Here is a 21,496-nt window from a genome sequence, read left to right as displayed (position 1 = left end):
TTGAAGTAGTGTTTTTGTTGAACAGTTTTTTTAAAAGTATTATTCAGAGAAAGAAGAAAGAAAAGTAAAGAAATGTTTTCTTTTTCTAGTGCACCAATTTTCTCTAAAAGTGTGCACCACGCTCTTTAATCTTTCATTCTTCTTGAGGACATGTATTTTCCTCTCTCTTCTCTTCATTTCTTTTTTTTGTACTCTTTTATATATACATGGTTTTTCTGCCCATTCTCTAACTTCCACTGTCCTCTCCATCCATCTGACTCAGTCCTCTCAGCAGCCATTTTTCAACTGCTGTGTTAGAAGTGATCCATTTCACCCAACCTGAAAAAGCCAATTATCTGCCTTTTTATGACTTTCAATATTTTACCAGTGTTTTATTACAAGGCTGTTGGCTCTTGGTGCTGACACCCGAACACACACACTGGCAATAAACAACACATGCACAGCGAGAAACACACGTACCTATATGCATATTTCCAAGTCTCGGTTTACATAATATTCCGTTGATGAATAATGACTGCATGTCAAATAAACCGCGGGGGATTCAGGTGTGTTATCTTTAGCAGCAGTAAGAAACACTGGACTGCAACTTCGTCAGTCATCAATAAAAAAAGGACACTGTCTCATGGATGATAATTGCAAGGGACACTTAAACACTGAGGCACATTTAGAAAAGCACTCGGTCTCCCCTGCCAAATTTTTCATCATTAAACATTACTGACAACGGCGAACACGTTTATGGGCGGAATCCAATTTGTGTGTATGGCTGTGCTCATGTGTGAAATGCAGACATCTATGCCTGCGCAAGAGAAGTACAACCGTATAGCACGGCTATAAGAGAATGATCACCCTCATTTGTCACTCCTTCTTTCCACCTGACAGAAACGGCGCAGTCATCTGCATTCAGCACCTGAGGCTACGGATGTTTAATGCTGCCATTAAACTCATCTCCGACATAAAGTGCATCTGTGACTAAAGAGTGAGCACAAGCCGAGCTCCAGGCAGTGAATCTAATGTTGAATTCAACTCTCCAGACAGAGAGAGGAAGAAAATTTTAAACTAATGTTATATGGCAGGGTTAAATTTCTGATTAACCCTAATGTCCTCTTTGCTTTCCTATGCATTCTACACACTGAATCAATGCAACTTTTAAACGAGGTCCATGCAGGCTTCCTGTGTGTTTACTTTCCTCTGGCAAAGCCTATCATCGTCAGACTGTCAACGTGTCTAGCCACCACTCTAGCCTTGAAAGAGGAAGAAAAGAAGTTGCCGAACATCACTCCAATACAGAATTGTCCCCATTTGACAGTTGAATTGTGCATCCCTGAGTTTCTCTGAATGTAGCATTATCCTGCTAAGACATTCAGAACTCAAGCCAATCAGAGACCTTGTTCTGTGAGTGCAGAGCAGGTAAGAAACTCCCGAGATACATCCCCCTCCCCACCCTCTTATGGGACATGTACTAACAAGAACTGCTTTTCAAATTCCTTGAAAATATTCTTGATGGACTTCATGGAAGAAGTCCATGAATAACTTCATCCTACAATGAGGTCACTTAAATCTTCCAACATGTCCTCAACGTGAATGTTCCCATGACAAATGTTTACAACTTACTTGTTATGTGAATATTTCTGAGATGCTTCTGCAAACCTAGATTAGATTGTTTAGTAAATTGAAAGCCAAATTATTTGTTTAGTATCGTTTATTTTTTAAATAGCATCTATTTAACATATTAATGAAATTAAAATCCTCATTTGGATCTAATACCATCAACTTTGATGTGTTTTTATGAAAAAACGATTTCATTCCGAAAGATTTTATTAGTAGATTAACTGAAGGCAATATAATGCAATAAAAATGTATTAGTTCATATATATGGACATTTACTTTATATGCATTTTAAAATGTAAGTATTAGTCAAGTGCAAACAACGATTGATGTTTTAGACAAAAACTATGTACAAAATATTTTGCAATTATTCAGTTTCATAATTTTTTTTATTTCATTAGTTAATAAGCAATCAAAACTTTGCTGTAAATGACAGAAAATCCTCTTAAGTTCTGATATAAAATTACAGGGCTCATTTGTTAAGACTATTTTCATCATCTATTGGAGTTTCTTTCTGAGGGGGATTTGTGGATTTTGACATCCTTATTGGTAACAAAGCAATACAAATACAGAGGCTATATGTACTATAAAATACATGATGATACAACCAGTGGTATCATCATAGCAACTATATACGTATATATATATATACACAAATACATATATATATATATATATATATATATATATATATATATATATATATATCACCTTGGATATTTGAGTGATAACCACTATTATTTTCCCTTCAAGATTAAAGTATTCACAGTACTTTTTTCCACATTTTGTTGCGTTTCAGCCTCAATCCACATTAAATTAAATAATCAGTTTCCTACAAAATTTAACACAAAAACAAATTTATTAGAAACAGGAAACCAAGAATTTTAAGGAAAATGTTAATTTAGTACAAATAAGGCTGTAACATAACAAACTAACTAAGTATTTTTGAATTTAAATGAATTGATTACTTGGCCCGTGGTTGAAAATCCTATTGCAGGAAAGTTCAGCTGTGATACCATTTATTTTTCTCCATAAAATGTGGCAACCCAATGAAGAAACCAGAGGGAGTTAACAGAAGAGGCTTGTGCTAGTTAATATTACAACTTGTTGTTGCTTGGAGAGAACAATCTTACTGACATCCCATGTGTCACATAACATATTCCTGTTTCAGAGAATGCTGCCAAGATATATTTTTATAAATATTTTTCTCGTGTGGAAGCCTTAAAGAAATATTCTAAAAAAGAGACGTATTATTGCTTATAGCTCAAAAAGCTGGCTGTGTGTTTGTCTGCTATCCATACTTTCTGCCTCAGACATTCTGAGACATGTTACTCTCTTGAGTTTACACTGTTATGCATGCACTAAAGGATCCTCGCCTCTGTTATGTTTTAAAGATACAGTGCCCTTTTGTAATTCTTTATTAGAACTGAATCAATTGGATGCATCTGTCACTCATGGCCAGAATGCCATGAGTGACAGATGCACCAAACACAAAGCTGATTTATTTTAATTTTTTTTGTTATTCATCTTAATCAGTAAATTGTGCGTCCAAAGGAGAAAATTATTTGGATGATGCATCTTGTTGATCTTACTTACTACTTAGGGCCATGATAATATCCCATTGTTTGTTCTCAACCACTGACAATAAAGAATCTGAATTTTAATGACAGTATAATTATATCTCAACTATGTTTGTTTAAATAAAGTGCTGCCTCATTATACTTCCGATGACCCTACAGCCATTAAAGCTATTATGTTAAAAAAACTATTTCATCACATACTATATATTAATTTTCCACATTATAAGATGCTAAATGTGTAATGAGCTTTTAATTTGAGCTTGTATGTACCAAAGCCTGCAGATGGTTCCATAGTGCTGTCACTGTGAAAAACAAAAATAAAAGCATATGCACTTCAGCTTTTCATCTCCATTCTTCCTGTCACAGCAAGGCTGCCTTAGTTCCTGACAGGGACTAAAGATATTGCTTAAGATGAATCATAATTCTGATCTGTTGTTAGTTTCTTGTTGCATTGTTGTCACCACCTGCACAGAACAACAGGACTAGCGAACAAAGGTTTTCCAACTGAATCAGGGCAAAGTTATGATTTAAATTAGATTTAGCTTGCATATGTGTCTCTATTGTTACCAACATGCCCTTCAAGAAGAAAAATTATGAAATGTCTGTGCTTGAGTTATTACATTTAGCAATTCCAAATACAAGTTCTCCCTACATTATGATGGTAAACTCTAGATCTGCACTCATTTTGATTTTGAGTCTGTGTAATTGTAAGAAACTTGTTCACAATAGGCTGCACATTCTAATAAAAAGCTATAAACTACATATCATACAAGAAAGAATCACCATTCTTAGAATATGTTCATTCAACTGTTTTATTTTGAAGGCAAAAAAAATTTATAATATCACAAAGCTATGTCAGCTATTAATAATATTTTATATCACAGCTCTGCATTATGGTTTTGTAAGTTGTAAGTGGGTATTGGGAATGCGCAAAATAAAGAATAAATAACAAAAAAGAGCAGGAGGAAAAAGAAGAGTTAATCATTTGAATATAAAATTATTAACTCACTGAGAAACAGGATTAACATATGGGAAAATCATAAAGCCCTATTAATTCCTAAACTGAAGAAAACCAGGTCACAATGGGGAAAAATGGGAGGATGAACAATAAAAACAGGCTTAGATATAATGACATCACATTTTCTGGGATAAAACTGAGCAAAAGCACTTCAAAGCATTTCCTTGGGAATCAGGCTTCCACTCTCTGACATGACCAGTAAACAGACTGGATCTCAATAGGACTAACAATTTATGTTGAAACAGAAATATATTGTTGTTGGCATGGCATCAGCTTGCAGACCTGATCAGTCAAGTGCCAAACAAGACAGCTGGAATCTGATGGATGAAAGATATTGTTTCCTATTACCAAAGTCCATGGCTCAATGAATATAAGCTGTCAGAGGAACCCGAGGAGGCACACTCCCTTCCAAGGCCATTTTACCTTCTTGGTAAATAATAAATATGCAATTAAATAAAACAAGAAGACACTAGTATATTGACATACAATTTAAACCAAGACTTTTTTGCTTATCATATATCTTTAATTGTAAATTCAGAATATTCAGAATATATTCTGAGCTATCACTCTTACATGCTTGTTAAAGACATCTTTAACTGGGTGTGCTTTGGTGGCGCAGGGGTTATGCACAACCCACATTTGGAGGTCTTAGTCCTCAATGCAGCCGTCACAGGTTCGATTCCCAGCATGTCTTCCCTTTCTCTTATTACCCACTTTCTTGTCAATTAACTATCAAATAAAGGCCACTAGAGTCAAAAAAAACCTTTCTTTTTTTTAAAGATATATTTAACTGATGAGTACTGGAAACCACTAATACCATAATATATACTTAAAATTATTCATACCCCTAGCCAAGTCGGATTTAATTTTATCATTGTTTATCTATCTCATTTGTTTTTGATAATAAATGAGATAGACATCTACTAAAAGATAGAAAGATAGACATATTTGTTTTTATTTTCATTGTAAGAAAAAATACTATGTTACAGATTAAATCCAAATCTGCCAGGGCAATAATATAATAATACCAATAATTTAAAAGCATAACTGTTGATAAAGCTTCAACTACAACAGCCAAGAATGTTTCAACTTTAAATATAAATATTTTATACTTTCTAAAACCTAAAAACACAGCTTTATAGAAAATACTACCAAGGGGCATTAGAATTGCAATCCATAAGTGTTTTGATAAAAGATATTTTATTTAGACTTTTTGAAATTTTGACAGTCTGTGGGAAAAATTGAGGGGTATTATCCCTCCCTTAAATACGGCAAAAAATGCAATGGCACAACAAATAAGCCTTTTAAGAGCAGGTTATTTAAAAGGACATATAATACATATTTGAAGCCCCGTATTTTTTATTGCACAATATTGCATGATTCACAGTTCAAAACAAATCCTTATTTATCTCATGCTGCCTGTTATGTGGCCCCTCAGCTCTGCTGTCGCCTGTAATATTAGCTCTGGGCTCTTTAAGCCCATAAAAGCCCATTTTCTTCTGACTGGCAGGCTTTGTAGAGGCCTGCCGAGGGGCAGCACCCAGTGCTTGTGAGCCGAGCATCATCCTCTCTGTCATCGTAGAGCTTCTAAAATCCAACTCTAAACCTACTAAGTAACATAATTTCTTGTTCTCGACTCAAAATGGCAGCTTCACTAATCTGTATGTACACATTCATTCTCTGGATCTTGGAATGTAACAGCATAGCAACATTTCTGTTAGAACATCTCAACCACTGTGTGACAAAATAGAGGATTAAGTTATCTGCACTCACATTTTATGTTTTTAGATAGACTGTTGTTTGGAGTGGAAAAACACTCAGCAGTGTGAGAAACGTGAAATAATTCTCAATATATGCCAAAAGTAACCAAGATTCTATCAATGTTAGTAACCCACACAGAAGACGTCTCAGCTGCTCTATTCTGTATTAAGACGATATTTTCACTAATCTAAAACTAATCAAGTTTTAGATTAGATTTCAATTATTTTCCCCATCTACCATTTAAACAATGACCAACTTCAGACTTATAAGCATTAAAATACAAAATATTATAAATATCAAAAACATAAGAAACAATTAATATAGTTTCTGTGAAGTGCATGTCGGTACAAGTAAGACTAATGATAGTAAATTATCAGAAATTTGTATAACTGCAATATTTTCTTTAATTTCTTTTCACATGTCATTTACAGAGTTTAATAAGGTTAAGAAATAAATATTTGATAACATCTATAAATACATAATCTGTATTTGAAGCTAAATGAATAAATCATTCATAATATATTAGTGTCTCTTGACAGACCATGTCTTGTTCAATCTGAATATAAAATTATGTAAATGTGGCAGTTAAGGCAAACATACCAAAAAGTATAGTTTATTCTTTATGTTCTATGCAGTTCTTAACTCTGGTTGATCTATTTAAGTCCTTCCGTGGCAGAGAGTCAAGTTTTTATGGTTGTTGTGTTTAAGGAGTCACAGCGGCACTCTGCAAAACTGAGAAATATTCACTGTGACAAGTCTTTAAATAGTTTGCACAGAAACCGTATTCAGCTGTTTGGGGGATTTTTTTTAGAGTCAGTATGGGCATCTAATTCAAACTTTATCACTATTTTTGTTTTAAAGGGAAACCTAACGTTTCCGTATATCAGTTATAATTATTCTAGTTAATAAAATACACATATTGATCTTGTCAACAACATCTACTTTCTTATAATTACATCTTTTTCATAATAGCTAAACCTTTGACAAAGACCCTGGACTATTATGGAGAAGAGGTAGCATTTTTCAGATCCTTTTTGGCACCACTGAGGTAGATTAACAAAGTAGATCCCTAATTTCTATGTGTGCCAGATTAGAACAACACGTATCCACTTTGAGCAAAGAGAAGAAAAAGTTGAAAATTATTTGTAACCCAGAGTTAAATAGTTAATATGCTTGCAATGGGGCAGGTGATAGGACAGAAACAGCGAGTCTTAAAAGAAACATGCATGGCAGCAGATGTAAACATGGCAGAGCTTTCATTAGACTGAATAGTTCAAACTTTTACTCCATAGCATCTTGAGAACCAAATGCTGAGCTGCAACAAAGGATTTCTAGACATGTGCTGTGAGATTATGAAAACAAGTTTCCCAAGGTAAAATATGCCAAGGTCAAGAAAACAAACAAAATAACCAACACATATTGATTAAATTATAATGTAAAGTCCCCATAGCTCTGATTAATACTCAGTGAAAGCCAGAGTTATGTCACCTCTTGTTGGATAAAGAAATTCTGCATCATTATAAAATAGCGAAGTGAACACAGAGGGAGGGAAATCTACTCTTTGTTCCAAGACTTTCCCTTTAAACTGCATGTGTCTTTTTGTCGGCAAATCATGCAGCAGTGTTTTTTATCTGTCCCCTGTACTACTCGAGGACTCAGTGGGATTTTTCCTTTATCTATTTTTAAGTCCCAGCTTCCACATGTGCAAAGTTATGTGATTGAGAATAGAGGGATGCATATGGATTATTTGTGTTGATCTGACTGTTAAATCAGGTAGGATTGTACAATGCCACAGATGGTATATTCTATACTAAACATTAACATTAAAACCAATTTGCTCATTAGTTTATGAGTACATAAGACAGTTCTATAATCTCATTACAGATAATGAGATCTTACAGGCACGCTGAAAGTATTATACAAAGGACTGGGCAAGGGCCAGATATAGATAAAGACTGGGATGGGCAATATAGATTGTGTGCTATTTATTGCAATGACAAGGACAAGAAAATCTATTTTAAAAACATCTTTATCCTATTATGACAGAAATCTATTACTACTTACAGTAACAGGTTTACCAAAAACAAATTCAAATCTAAATAATCCCCTATAACTGCACTCTATTCGTCACATTTTGAAACGCAATCACTGCATTTACTGACAATGTCATGTAATCTGCTGTGAAAAATGTCTGATTTATCACATTTTGGAAAGCGGACTTCCAGTTCACAAGCCAAACTCTATTGCCAACCCTAGAATCAAGATATCACTCAAACAGGTCCCATCTGACAACCTGAAGTAAGCTGAGAGATCTTATAAAACAAACATAGAACGCCCTGTTCAAAAACATTTCAACAACAGAAGAAAATCAGAGTAGCTGACATCAGTATGTTTGGAAATGGCACAAAGTTATTTCTCATTGTATCAAGATTTCAGCAAACTTCACCGAGAGCCTTTTTTCTATAGAGAGAAAATAAATACAATGCAATTTCTTCTCAATTTTGAGATTTCTAATTCAATATTTTCATTTCACATTTATGTATCATAATAAACACAAATGTTACATTATGTAATAAAATGAATCAAATCAGTTAGTACATTTTTATTTTGAATATCTGTTTAAATACTCTGATTCCATCAAAATGTGGTATTTTTACTCAACGGTATCTCATGATGGCCGATGTTTACAATGGCTCGTCTGAAACCAAACTTAAGAGAAGGAAATGTGCTGAAATTATACTTTCTCTCCACTTGCTGTTGCTTCTCAGCAGTGTGCTAAAATCCAGCTGATGGTGTTACAGTATAAGAGGCTTGATATTTTTATTTTGCATAGTCATGCTGCTGGCACCTAATGCATGCGCTACATCTAATGTACCTGTTAATTCAGTTTCAGTGGCTTCTCTTTCTTTGCATTTAAATAAACTTGCTCTTGAAACAGCACAAGAGTTGGCATGCTCCTAACAGGCTCTCATATGTTGCATCTGTACATCAGTCCTGAAGCAGAAAGTGCAGAATCGAGAGCCGACACCTTACTAAGTGGCTGCCGCACGCTGGCAGACGGGGACACCTCTGGGTCTTTGCATGTCCTCGCCTTGGACTACCTGTCCTCTACATGATAATCAACAGTGGTAAATTCAGAAAAGAAGAAGGGATAGAAGAATGGACAGGGAGTGCTCAACAGGCAGACTGCTGCTACCATAGCAACTGGCAAGCTATATCCCGACTGTCAAAATTTAATTTCCTCTGCGTCATTTTTATAGGGAAGACAGGGGAAGAGTCGGTGTCTTAACGCAACACACAATGCAACACAGGCATTAAAGATACATCACCGAAATATTCACTGGTCTGATGTGCCCCCCTTCAGGTGCTGGGAAACAGTTATTGTTGTCAGGAGGAGCCGTTGCCATTTCAGATACAAGCATCCACAAAAGACAAAGGAAAGCTTTATTTAGCAAAAGCAAATAAAACAAAATCCTCCTTATTAATCTGTCATGTAACTGATGCCATCTGCATTGTTTCAAGACGTGGCTCATTCGTATTTCATTAAGCTGGCTGTTTTCACTATCTGAATATTTGTACAAGATAAGTTTGTAAGATAAATCAAAACCAAATCTGTCGAATAACTGAGTTATTCTCCTCTTTAGTCAGCCAGTCGCTTCTTACCGAATGTACTGTTAGGTTTTGAATTAATACATATAAATAACAGTGAAAGCATCTAGAGCTACAGCAATCAATCGTTTCTTTTGTGAATAAAAATTTTCATAGCGTACCAATTCTCCAGTGATCTACACTGTGTGCTGTAGAGACATTTCCTCTGACATTATAATATTGGCCTGTTGAATAGTATGTACACTGCAGCATATGCACTCAGTACTTGACTGGATTTACTTTAATCAAGTCAACGACAAATTGAAATTTTGATCACACTTTTTTCCTTCCTGCAAACTTTCCTTCAATATTGACACACAACACTCTGAATAGTTGTCGTCTTTAGTAATGCCCTTTTGTGGCAAACCCTCCTTGTGTAGGATGTCAATAATTGTCCGCTGGTTAAGTGTCAAATCAGTACAGTCATCACCTGATTGTGTTGTGAAATTCTGCTACATTTACGAGCATTTTTTCAACCTGTATAATATCCTACTTTTCTGAGAAACTTAATTTTGTGTTTTCATTAGTAGTAAGCCACAATTGTTAAAAACCACTCTGCATGAAGTGAATAAATACAAGTCTCACTTTTTTTTTTACGAAATTAACAAAATAAATTAACTTTTTGCTGTTATGAATTATTGAGATGCACCTTTACAATCCCAGATCACCCAGTTTAACTAAAATCTTCTCCCGCTTTTTGCATTCCTGTTCATCTGAGCAAAGACGCAATTTAGATTCAACATGTAGAGATTTAATGCCACGGTTTTACAGAAGTAATACTTGTATCTCAAGACAGAAAACGAAATACCTGACAACAAAATCATCCAACCATCAACCATTAAACAGATGTATGCATGCAAGACTGTGCATTTTCATTTGTGAGCTTACAGCAGATGTTCAGTGCAGTCTGTCTGTCGGTCTCCTGCAGCTGATACTCTCTCTGGACAAGCTGACTGACTGACAGGTGTGTTTGTGGACTCGCTTCTATTGTGTTGTGGGGACAGGAATCTGTTTACTCAAACACAATGTGCAGATCGGCTTCTTTTTTTAGCACAACGCCCCTGAAGTCCCAATGATACAAGTCATTGGTTTTAAACAAGAAGTTTTATTTTCGGGATGGATTATGTAAGGAAGAGTTTTAGGTGAACTCTCAGGAAAATTATATTAAATCTGTGCACCGTCCGCTGAAGAGCTAGGAAAAACACTTTATATGTGTGAGCGTGTTTGTGTTTTCTTGAGTACAAGAGGAAGGGAGCTTGCTCTGCCTGCAGCAAATCAATGTCCCCTCGAGGGAATGTGGAACCTGAGACAAAGAGCAAAAGAGACTTGGAGGAAAAGGAAGACAGTGAAATAGATAAAGGGAGCCCTGGGCAAACACATTTCGCCTTTCTCCCCTCTTCCAGCTTTGGCTTCTAGACACTGCCTTAGTAAAATTCCAAACAAAATTTGTGTGAAAATGTTTTGTTAGCGGAAATCAGTTAAGATGCTTAACTAAAATGGTGGGAAATTAACACCTGCCAGCAGCGGTGCCTTAGCCAGTAAGAAAAGCTAATTTTCACCCATTTTCTCATGCGCATTTAACAGCAGCTGTCACAGAGGTAATGAAGGCTTGTCAAATCTGTCCGAGAACTTTAATGACTCTTCGTCACCTCTGCAACAAATTTTCTAAATCTTATGTCCACGGAATTATGCTTATTAGTATTTACTGCCACTGTTTTCTGTTTGGAATCAATTTGCAACATTTTCATAGCTCGTTTAAATATTTTCCTACACCTGCAGTAAGACATTAATTTTGTTGTTAAATGGATTTATCAGGGTTTACTGTTGTTTGACCGCTATGCTTGGAACGGTTACTGGAGATAATCCTATCTTTAATGCAAAAATGCTTGAGCGCTACCTGAGCCTGAGATTAAAATGGCACTGAGAAAACAAAGACTTCTAACGACTTAGATTTGCACCAGACTTGTCCTAATGTCACACTCTTATTAACCAAGACTTGACTTAAACTCATGCTCTAAAGACATGAGACTGGACTTGAGCTGTGCAGATTAAACACATGTTTTCAATTCTACTTAGAGTTTCACTCTAAAGACTCAAGCATTGACCTGACAGACTCAAGCTCTAAAGACTCAAGACTTGACATAAATTTCCTCTCTAAAGACTAACATCCTAATTCAGATTCACGTTTCCAAGGTTCAAGATTTGGCTACTACTTGTCTGGGCAAGAAAGGATGCTGAACTAAAATGATGGGAATGTACATCTCCCACCCACATTGTTAAAGTTGTTCAGAAGCAACTTTAACAATAATTTTAACAAGTAGAATGAACATAGTGAGGGGCCGCTATTTCTAGTAATAATAAGGACAATTATTTGATGTTTTCTTTTAATCTACATATTAAAAGCAATTTATTTTTGATTCCTTCAGAAAGTCCACAATACTGATCTATTTCTACAAGTTTTTGGAAAATACAAATTCCTATTGACATTGTAATGGTTTAAATATTTTTACTGTTTCAAGAACAAATAATGATAAAATGTTGCATGATCTGAAGTCAATAAACTAGAATTTATTTTTGCACTCAGTAGGGTTGGGCTTTGAACAGGATATTCGTGAACACATCTGACAGGAACAGAATAAAACTTAAATTTGTGGTGGCCTTCACTGCTGAAGGTTGGTGAGAAAGGAAACATCTTTGTTTCACTAAACTGTTTCTCAAAATTCTTAAGCCCAGCAAGAAAACCGATTGTTGTGTTTCAAAAGATGTTGGTCAAATAAATGTTTTCTTCCATTTTAAAAGGTTTATCTGGCACTAGTGGGATTCATTTGCAGAGCTAGACAGAAAATGGGCATAGAGAGAATGAGGAAGACATGCAGCAAAGATCCCAGAGTCAGGAATCAAACCTGGAACAGCTACATTGAGGACTAAAAGTTTCCATATATGGGGCAGTCGCTCTACCTTTAAGCCAGAAGCTGTACCAAATATGTCCTTTGTTGCTTTTTTTCACACACAGCATGACCTTGGTTTTATTTGAAAGGTGTAAAAAGGCTGTTAATTTACATAACAGCAGCTACACATAATAGTTTTATTTTATTTCTTTTATTTAACCAGGTAGAACCCCATTGAGATGCAGATCTAATTTTTAGGAGAGACCTGGGCAGAAATCCACAACACACAATAACCTGGTTATTGTTATTGATTTCTGGCTACAATGTAATGTATCCATAAAAGATTATCTTTTTTTTTTGTTATAGTACGTAATTGTATTCTTGCTGATAACTGATAAGCTCTATTTCTAAGAGTTCTATACTGCATATAGTTACTGTATATATTACAGCCAAAATATTCATTATCAATATTGTGATAAAAAAAAATTTAAGTCCATATCAGCCAACCCTAGTATGCATAAGTCAATCAAGCTGAAAAAAAAATGTTTTTTTGCTGACAGACGTTTTAGCCTGAATCTCTTATGAAAGCAGAAATAAAGTATGTGCGGGCACAAATGCATCTCTGGAGCTGCTTTTAAAGACGAGTGAGGCATCAGTATAAATAAAGCAACAAATGAAGTACTTGACAAATAGCTTAGGTGGGTTGAAAACATTACCTGGATGATTCACTGACACTGTCTAGACAGGGAGAAACTCTGTTCACTAAAATTTTCAACAAGTGCAAACAAAAATCAGAAAGCAGAGGCCTTGGTCTGCCCTGAGTCTCTCTGTTCGGTATAAATCTTTCAAAATGTACTTCAATCCACTCACAAGTTGACCAGTCTCTCTGAAAAACAAAGAGTCTTTGACAGTTTGTTCTGGAGTAAGCATGTTTCAACAGGAACTGTATATTTACTCAATGGGTGCCACCAGCAGGAACAAAATAAATTCAACTAGCGAGCAGAGAGAGGAACAATGAAAGGTAAAGTAATAATCAGTGCAGGCTTGTCAGATAGACCACCAGACACCACTGGTGATACAACCTTTTATTACCCACTGGCTCCATAAAACCAAATAAGCCTCATCCACAGAGCAGCTCCATCTGTGTGTGTGTGTGTGTTGTGTGTGTGTGCGTGTACGCTTGGAGAAAAGCAACTGTGTGATGCAAGATGCATCCAGACTTGAAGCTCTGAGAGAAGCCAAGTGGCCAAATCAAATCACATACTTAAGAAACAGTCTCTGACAGTGGCACTCATATGTACAAACACAAAGCCTAAATGTTCTCTTTAGGACTCTACCCTTGTTTTCTCTTTAAGCAGGAAAAGAAATGGAAGAGAACGGAGATGGCCTGCATATTTATTCTGGAGAAATTTATTTATTTATTCAGCCTTCACCTTTTCTGTTTCATCTCAAAGGAGGTGAAAAAGCATTAAGCACGTCACACATTTATGCAAAATAGCAAAGAAGAAGAGTTCATGGAATAAGCAATGCCCTTCCATTTTTATGTTATCTTAAATAAATTAAAAAGTAATAAATTAAATTGCTTGCCAGCTCTACTGAAATGAAGCTGTATTTTTCAGAGTGTAATTGCCCACTAGGTGGTACATGTATAAAATAGGAGTGCTTCATACAGCATGCTCCAGCTGGATGCTGAGCATTGTCAGCCAACACCAGACCATGGCCTGTCTTTTTGTGTCTGTGGCTATTGTTCTGTTATGCCCTGAACATAATACTATTCAGTAACAGATGGCATGATCAGGGCTATTATAATCCAGGAGGTTTACTCTGCAATTATTTGTTATGCACATATTGTGAAGCAACATCGTAATTCTGTTTCTGATTATTTCACTATTTAACCTTTTTGAATCGTGTTAGCAAAGGCCCCACTTGATGCCAAGCTGATTGATTGTCTCCTCCATTTTGTCCCTTCTCTTGGTACATTTTGCTTTGGAGACAAATGCGCGGAGCAATCCAGAGTCGCTGTTGCTCTGCAGCTAAATCCTGTACATTCAGTCGATTGATGGTAATAAAAAATGCACTCGGACAAATAACAGAAGCGCTTTCAAATATACAAATGGTGCCTGTAAATCACAGCAAAATAACAAGAAAAAGAGTGGAAAAGAGTGATGGAAAAGAACATTTAGTTTATCACTTCAGATTTTACCACTGACGCAGTCATTAAGACTGAGAAAAAAATGATCCTAAATCACAACATTTGATTCGAACATCTGGTTCCTTTTACATTCTGTTAGTGTGTATGTTTGTGAGCTGGAGGGGATGGGTATTTGCACAACTTTTCACATTTTATACAATTTGCATAAAAACAGCCAAACTGCCCTCAGAATTCACCTAATTGGGGAACTCGGTGTGTCTGTGGGTAATTTAATCTCTGTCTATGAAGGTCTCAGAGGTTTGCTGGAGAATATTAGAGAACAAACAGAGTAAAAAAGAAGACCAAAAAACATCCTGGCAGGTCGGAAATTAAGTTGTGGAGAAGCTTAAAGCAGAGATAGGTTTTGAAATAATATCCCAAGCTTTGAACATCTCTCAGAGAACTGTTCAATCCATCTTCTGAAAATAAGTATGGCAAACCTACACAGACATGGCTGGCCACCTAGCCAAGAGAATTCCCCTTTGCAGTTTTCAACAAGCCACATAGGAAACACCGCCAACATGTGGAGAGGGTGCTCCAGACAGATAAGACCAAAAGGCTACCTTTTTGGCCTGTATGTATAACGCAATGTGTAGTGGAACACTAAAACCCTGAACACACCATGAAACACAGTGGCGCTAGTGGGGATGCTTTTCTTCAGAAAGACTTCAGGGAAGCCTGCCACAGCTGATGGGAAGATGGTTGGAGCTTCCAGGTCCACCAGGAAGAAAACTGTGAAATATGGCTGCATGATATTAGAAAATCTTAAAAAAATTAGGGAAATATTGCAATGACAACATCCGTTGTAATATATGCCTACTCCTTGTCTCTTTTTCATCTGTGCTTTCATAACTCAGTGACCTTTAGCATTTTGGGCAATGTTTGAGTCCAGTGTGAGCATCTGCTGCCTACAGACTCTGTCCAACTGGCTAAATATTACATTAGCATCAAATTGCAAGCTCACAACACTTGGAATATAATAGCCAACAATTATTGCTCTTCAAACAGCCCTTTGAAACATGAATATTGCACACACCGATATTGCGATTAAGATATATTTGAAATGTACTGTTCAGCCCTTTATTGTTAGATGAAGCAAAACTGTATGCTGATCATATTAATATAGAGAGAGAAGGAAACAGCTGAATAAACACCTAAACTTGCAGTAAAGAGGCAGTTTTCTTCCTATTTCACAAGCATGCATTCACAGTTGTGATTGTGATGGGATAATAGGTGAAAATATTAAAAGGGTAAACATACTTTAAGAAATAAGGCACTACACTCTGAATTTTTTGTGAGTAAAATAATAAAAAAACATTCCTAGAATTACTTATAATATCAAAGGCCTACTCATTTTTTATTTTCTGCTCAGTTCAAGTTGTTGTTTATTAAAAACACATCAAAGACACTTTTTTTTGCAACTACTGCGCTTGCCGTCTCAAAATGCAAGACATCTCTGCTCAAATTATCTGTACTTGCAAAACTTTCAAAGTCTAACACATGGTACTTTTGTATTTTTTGCTACTTTGTAAGAAATATGCAAAGCAGCCGGATGTATTTATTCCCAAAATACAAATTTACCTCTGAACGTTTTCTTTCCCTGCCAAGCGATCTCCGGGTGGATCCAAGGAAGAAGGAAGCAGGTTGAGGCAGGATGTTAGGGACTGGCTCGAGTCTTCTCTGGACACTATCAACATAAACATACACAATCATTACATTTTTCAGCTTAACCCTCCTGTTATGTTAGGTACAGCAATAATGTTCCTGGGTCAATTTGACCCGTCGAGTGTTTAATCATGCAATAGTGTCAGAAACCAAAAAATTCCTCCAAAACATTTTTGTATCTGATTATTAACTCCAATACTAACCATTTCAGTCAATATTTGTGCAATAATGGGCTTTTTTTTATTTTTCACAAATAAAGGATTAATGACAACTCATTTTTTTTATGTCCACTGAAAAAACCTAGACACAAAAAAACAATAATTTCCTTGAAATTGATCTTTTGTAAAAAAAAAAAAAAACATTTATATTACTTTTTTTTTTTCAATGGGTGATTTAATAATTGAACTTGAGACATGTATACAGTTCTGGGTCAAATTGACCCGCTGATTAAAATCAAGACAAATGAGTCATGCAGAGAGTAATTATGTTTCCCCCCACTTCTGCTGAGTGTCCACTCAGAGTGGGTGGAGTTTGCCCACGGGAAAGGAAAAGGTTCCCGTCAAAAGTTGTATAAACACCTTGTTTCTCGCAGTTTCCTAGTGAAGTAAAGAGAATAGTGAGAAAATGGGCTTGTGGGGGTGCACGTGTGCATGTATGGGTGTGGTGTGCTGTGGTGGTGTGTATGTGTGTGTGGGGGGGGGGGGGGGGGGGGGGGGGGGTGAAATATGGTTCATAGCTTCAATGAAACATATAGAATTGGACATTTTTTTAATCTTTTTTACCCTTCAACTTGACTGCCAGGTCAAATTGACCCAAACAATATCTATGTATCTGCTGTTGACCTCTCGGAAGACCTCTCAGGTCTTCCGGTTCTGGTCTGCTCTGCATCCCCAGAACCAGTACCAAACGAGGAGAAGCAGCTTTCAGCATCTATGCACCACAAATTTGGAACAAACTTCCAGAAAATTGTAAAACAGCTGAATCACTGACTTCTTTTAAATCTCGACTAAAAACCCACCTGTTTAGAATTGTATTTGGAATGTAATCAATTACAAATTTATTGATGGAACTTGACTTAATGCTGTGTTTTGATTGTTGATTCTATCTTGCATTGTGTTTCTGTGTTTGTAATGATGTAAAGCACTTTGCTGCTGAAATGTGCTGTACAAATAAAATTTGATTGATTGATTTGATTGATATGTAAAAAGTAGATGCTGGGGAGTTGCAAATGTGTTAAATTAATACGTTTTCAATTTCTATGCAGAGCACACCTATTAAGTGAAATAAAAAAAGTTTCATGCAAAAAAAATACTTCCCACTACTTAAAAAAAATGTTTAAACTTTTAAACGGGTAAATTTGACCGGCAACATAACAGGAGGATTAAGTTATATTTATTAGTGAAGCAAACAAAAAACTGTAAAATGTTTGAGTAAGCAAGATTCACAGAATTCTAATGACATGCAGTGTTTAACAGATCCATTGGTCTATTGTTCAGATGGGTGCGAGGAAGAAAAGAGTAAAATAGAGTAAAAGCACAAGAGTTTGCATTTCTCCCAGTCTTTGCAGAGGTCCATCTGTCCGTCCATGGCTGCTGAACTCAGTTGGCCATAAATTGCAGTGAAACAGCTTTCTTTTTAATAAAGGCCCTCAACAGGCCACATGAGAGAGGTAAAAATGTGAAGCACCAATAAGAGTGTGTAGGTGTGTGTGTGTGTGGCCCTGTGGGACACGTGTGTGTTTATATTAGTGTTTGAGATGGTGTAGACCACTGTCTGAAAGTGGTGTGCTTTTCAATGTGTGTCTTTAAATGACTCACTTTGATTATGTAGAAGAACCCTACCCTTTTATAGCAAGCACAAAATCTTAGTCCCTTGATTTTATGAGAACAATTCATCAAACCTTTAATTTCATGCTACAGTCTGCAAACCATTAGGTCTAATGACTAAGCATCCACGCTTGTGCGCTAGTATGTATTAATGATGGTGCCTCCTTTAGCTCCGCATCAGCCAGTGCCTGTAGAGACGCCTTCATTATTTGTGTGTGTGTGCTTATTTGGTGTGAGTGTACTGGGGGTTCAGCCCAAACCCAGCCTGCCTCTGAAAACACTCAGGGAAGCATCACAATCTGGTTTAATAGAGCTGAGGTTTCCATTTAAATCTTAATTTTAACCAAGTTTTGTAAACATTCGAAGATTTTGGAACTCTGCCTTGTGTGCATTTGGGTCGATGACATCACAAGACGCACACAGTCACTTGATCAGCAGGCATTCAGTGACATTACAGCAAATTAGCTTTTGCGAAATTGTGACATGCGCTCACCTGCCACTTCATAAGGTACAGCTGTCCAATTGTTTACGAACACCAGTTGTGAATCAGGCTATCAGACAAATGATTTAATAATCTAGAGGTGGTGAAAACTATGGCGGATGGATCCTGACATAGGAAAAGCATAGGAATAAATAAATGGCTTGACAAAGCAATTCATGTATATTTCATCCAAAATATAATAATTTTTCCAGCTTATTTGATTATATAGTGCAACATAAATTCATATATTTTTAGAATTTTCAAAACTAATAATTTAACATTTTTACTACCACTTTGAATTTTCTGTTGAATTTACAATCTTTTTATTCATTCATCAGTTTCCTTTTATATTTCATTATTTATTTTTGTTCAAATTTTTTTCATACCATGTATTTATTTATTTATTATTTTTTTTACTGATATTTTATTTATTTCATTTCATTTTATTGCAAATAAAAGACAAAGAAAAAAGGCAAGAAAATGCAATGAAGAAATATAAGACAAAATAAATCGATGCATGAATTAAGAAAAAAGTGACAGTAGATAAAATAATAAATAAACAATATAAACAAAAATAAATAAGTAATGAAAAAATAAAGTGATAAAACTGTAAGACTGGAAATATGTGTTTAGATTTTCTTGGTCCTTTTTGGGACGCTGAGCACTAATTGAACATCATACAAACACCACAGACATCTTAATGCTACTCATATCTATACTTTTATGACCACAGTGAATCCATCTTCTGACAGCTACTTCCAGCACGAAAATGTCCAAAAGCCTCAATCAACTGAAACGGGTAATACTGGGCTCCATAGTCACCAGGGATGAGTCCAAAAGAGCAAGATGTGGCAGAACAAGAGTTTTGCATCATAGATGTGCAACAGACAGCCTGCAGAAATGGGGACTATATCAGCCAACATCTTTGAGGAATGTTTTCAACACAGACATCTTCAAACAAAGAATTTTATTTAAAAAGAACAAACAAACATGGATATAAAGAAGAAAAACATCCAAAAAAATACATAAATATACTAGAAAGTGTTCAGATCAGTAGTTTTATGCCTTGTGTTTTGTCACCAGGACTTCGAGTGCTTGTATGTTTGTCTTTAAGAGGATAGATTTACAACCAAAACCCAGAACACATAGAAAAAATAACATGATATGTTGTTTGATAGGAGTGAAACTATGTCATAAAGAGAGTTTGACTGATTTTACAGAATCAATCATGGCTCATAGTTTTAATTTGATGCATCAACCATCAGTTGTGCAGCTTCTCAGTAACTTTAAAAACAAACGAGGGAGAGTGACCCCAAGCCTAATTTTAGTCCATGGAGAGAATGAAAAATGTTTTCATGAAGCAAACATTTGCAGGTGATAATCAGTTATATAATCAGTTATGGCAGTATTTACAACAGCTTGCTAAATGGCCCATTTACTGTAATGTTTCTGTAATTAACACTAATGCTTTCAAAAAGGGAATCATTTTACTTCACCACATCTGATGAATGAGATATTTATTTAAGTTACTCCACACATTATGATCTGGTGCGGTCATAGCAACTCACTGCACTCATTCAATATAATAACATTTTTATATGAAGTTTTAGTTTGGCAGTCCTTGCCACACTGAGGTACGGCAGGATAAATAACTCTCCTCTGACTGAAATGCCAAAACAACAAAGGAGAAAAATTGCTGCAAATGAGCTGGCTGGATCAAAGTTGTTGGTGCATGTTGGTTGGAATAAAAATACTGGCGTCATGTTTTAAAGTGATGGAATAGATACAGTCTAATAAAAAGATAGTGAGGGAGAAAACACAAGTGCAAACAGGAGGTGAATCAAGGCAGATGGACTAAGAAAATCTGGGTAGATAAAACATGAGAAAATATAAATAAAAGCAAGAGAATGAAAATTGATCTTGGCGACTGAATTCTGTTGTGGGAGTTTTGTTGCTTTTCACAGAATGTGTAGCTGCATGAAGGTAGCAGGGAAGACGTTACCATGTCGATGTCGCTGATCATCCGAGAGGTCCAGGTCTAACATGAGGTCATCTTCATCCAGTTCTGAGGAGCCCAGGTTGTTCAGCACATCCTGTTGAGCAAAAGGAAAATCACAAACATCATTTTATTTTCTTGAACTAAATAATTAAACCAGTTCTTCTGCATTTCCAATAGGATATACTTTTTATCATTCCAGCATGATCTGCAACGTGCATAGTTTTTTTTTTTTGGTTGGCAAAAAATAAAACTAATTTTTACAATATTGCACGACATCAAACTATCAAACAATGCAGCTCATTTTATTATGATATTAGATTTTTCCCTCCTCGCCTTCACCCACTGAGATGTTTATTCCTTCTTCATTGCTTAGGAGCCTCATAAACATATTGTGAGTCCTATTATCTTGGTATGATAACTGTTTTGTTTGAGAAAGCAATGAATATGACAAATGAGCCTGTAGTTTTGTGTAACATCTGTCAGCTTTCTATTTGCTCGATGAGCAAAAACTAGCTGCTGAGCAAACTAGATAAACTCTGCTAATCTGCAGTTTTTAATTCCCATGACAACGAGATACAGCATCGCGCTCATGTAACTTCCAAAGATGGACTCCGAGTTTAGGTTTTATGATGCTTGCAAGCTCTAAAAATGTGCTCTTCTGAAAGAAATTATGAATATGTTAAAACATTGTTGATGACTAAATTAAAATTCTTATCCCTGTAATGCTATTTTCTTTAACAGATTTGAAATAAATCAGGATCATTTTAAAAAGATAACTGAAAAAGACATGTTTCTATAGCCTTTCCTGAGTTACAAACTAATACCCAGCCTATG

The 21,496-nt window shown here is 35.8% G+C and overlaps 1 protein-coding gene across 2 annotated transcripts in view; it reads right to left on the bottom strand.

Moving 5' to 3' along the window:
* ccser1 (coiled-coil serine rich protein 1) overlaps nucleotides 1-21,496 on the bottom strand; it is a 137,409-nt gene that overhangs the window by 96,916 nt on the left and 18,997 nt on the right. For both annotated transcript variants that reach the window (XM_014468864.2, XM_023343815.1), the window contains exons 5-6: nucleotides 20,666-20,756; nucleotides 16,273-16,378 (exon numbers count right to left, since the gene is read on the bottom strand). In XM_014468864.2, coding sequence (XP_014324350.1) covers nucleotides 16,273-16,378; nucleotides 20,666-20,756 — 197 coding nt within the window. The remainder of the gene's footprint in view (nucleotides 1-16,272; nucleotides 16,379-20,665; nucleotides 20,757-21,496) is intronic.

This window comes from Xiphophorus maculatus, chromosome 12, assembly GCF_002775205.1.
Source record: "Xiphophorus maculatus strain JP 163 A chromosome 12, X_maculatus-5.0-male, whole genome shotgun sequence".
Classification (NCBI taxonomy): Eukaryota; Metazoa; Chordata; class Actinopteri; order Cyprinodontiformes; family Poeciliidae; genus Xiphophorus; species Xiphophorus maculatus.
This window is presented reverse-complemented; position numbering and strand designations above follow the sequence as displayed.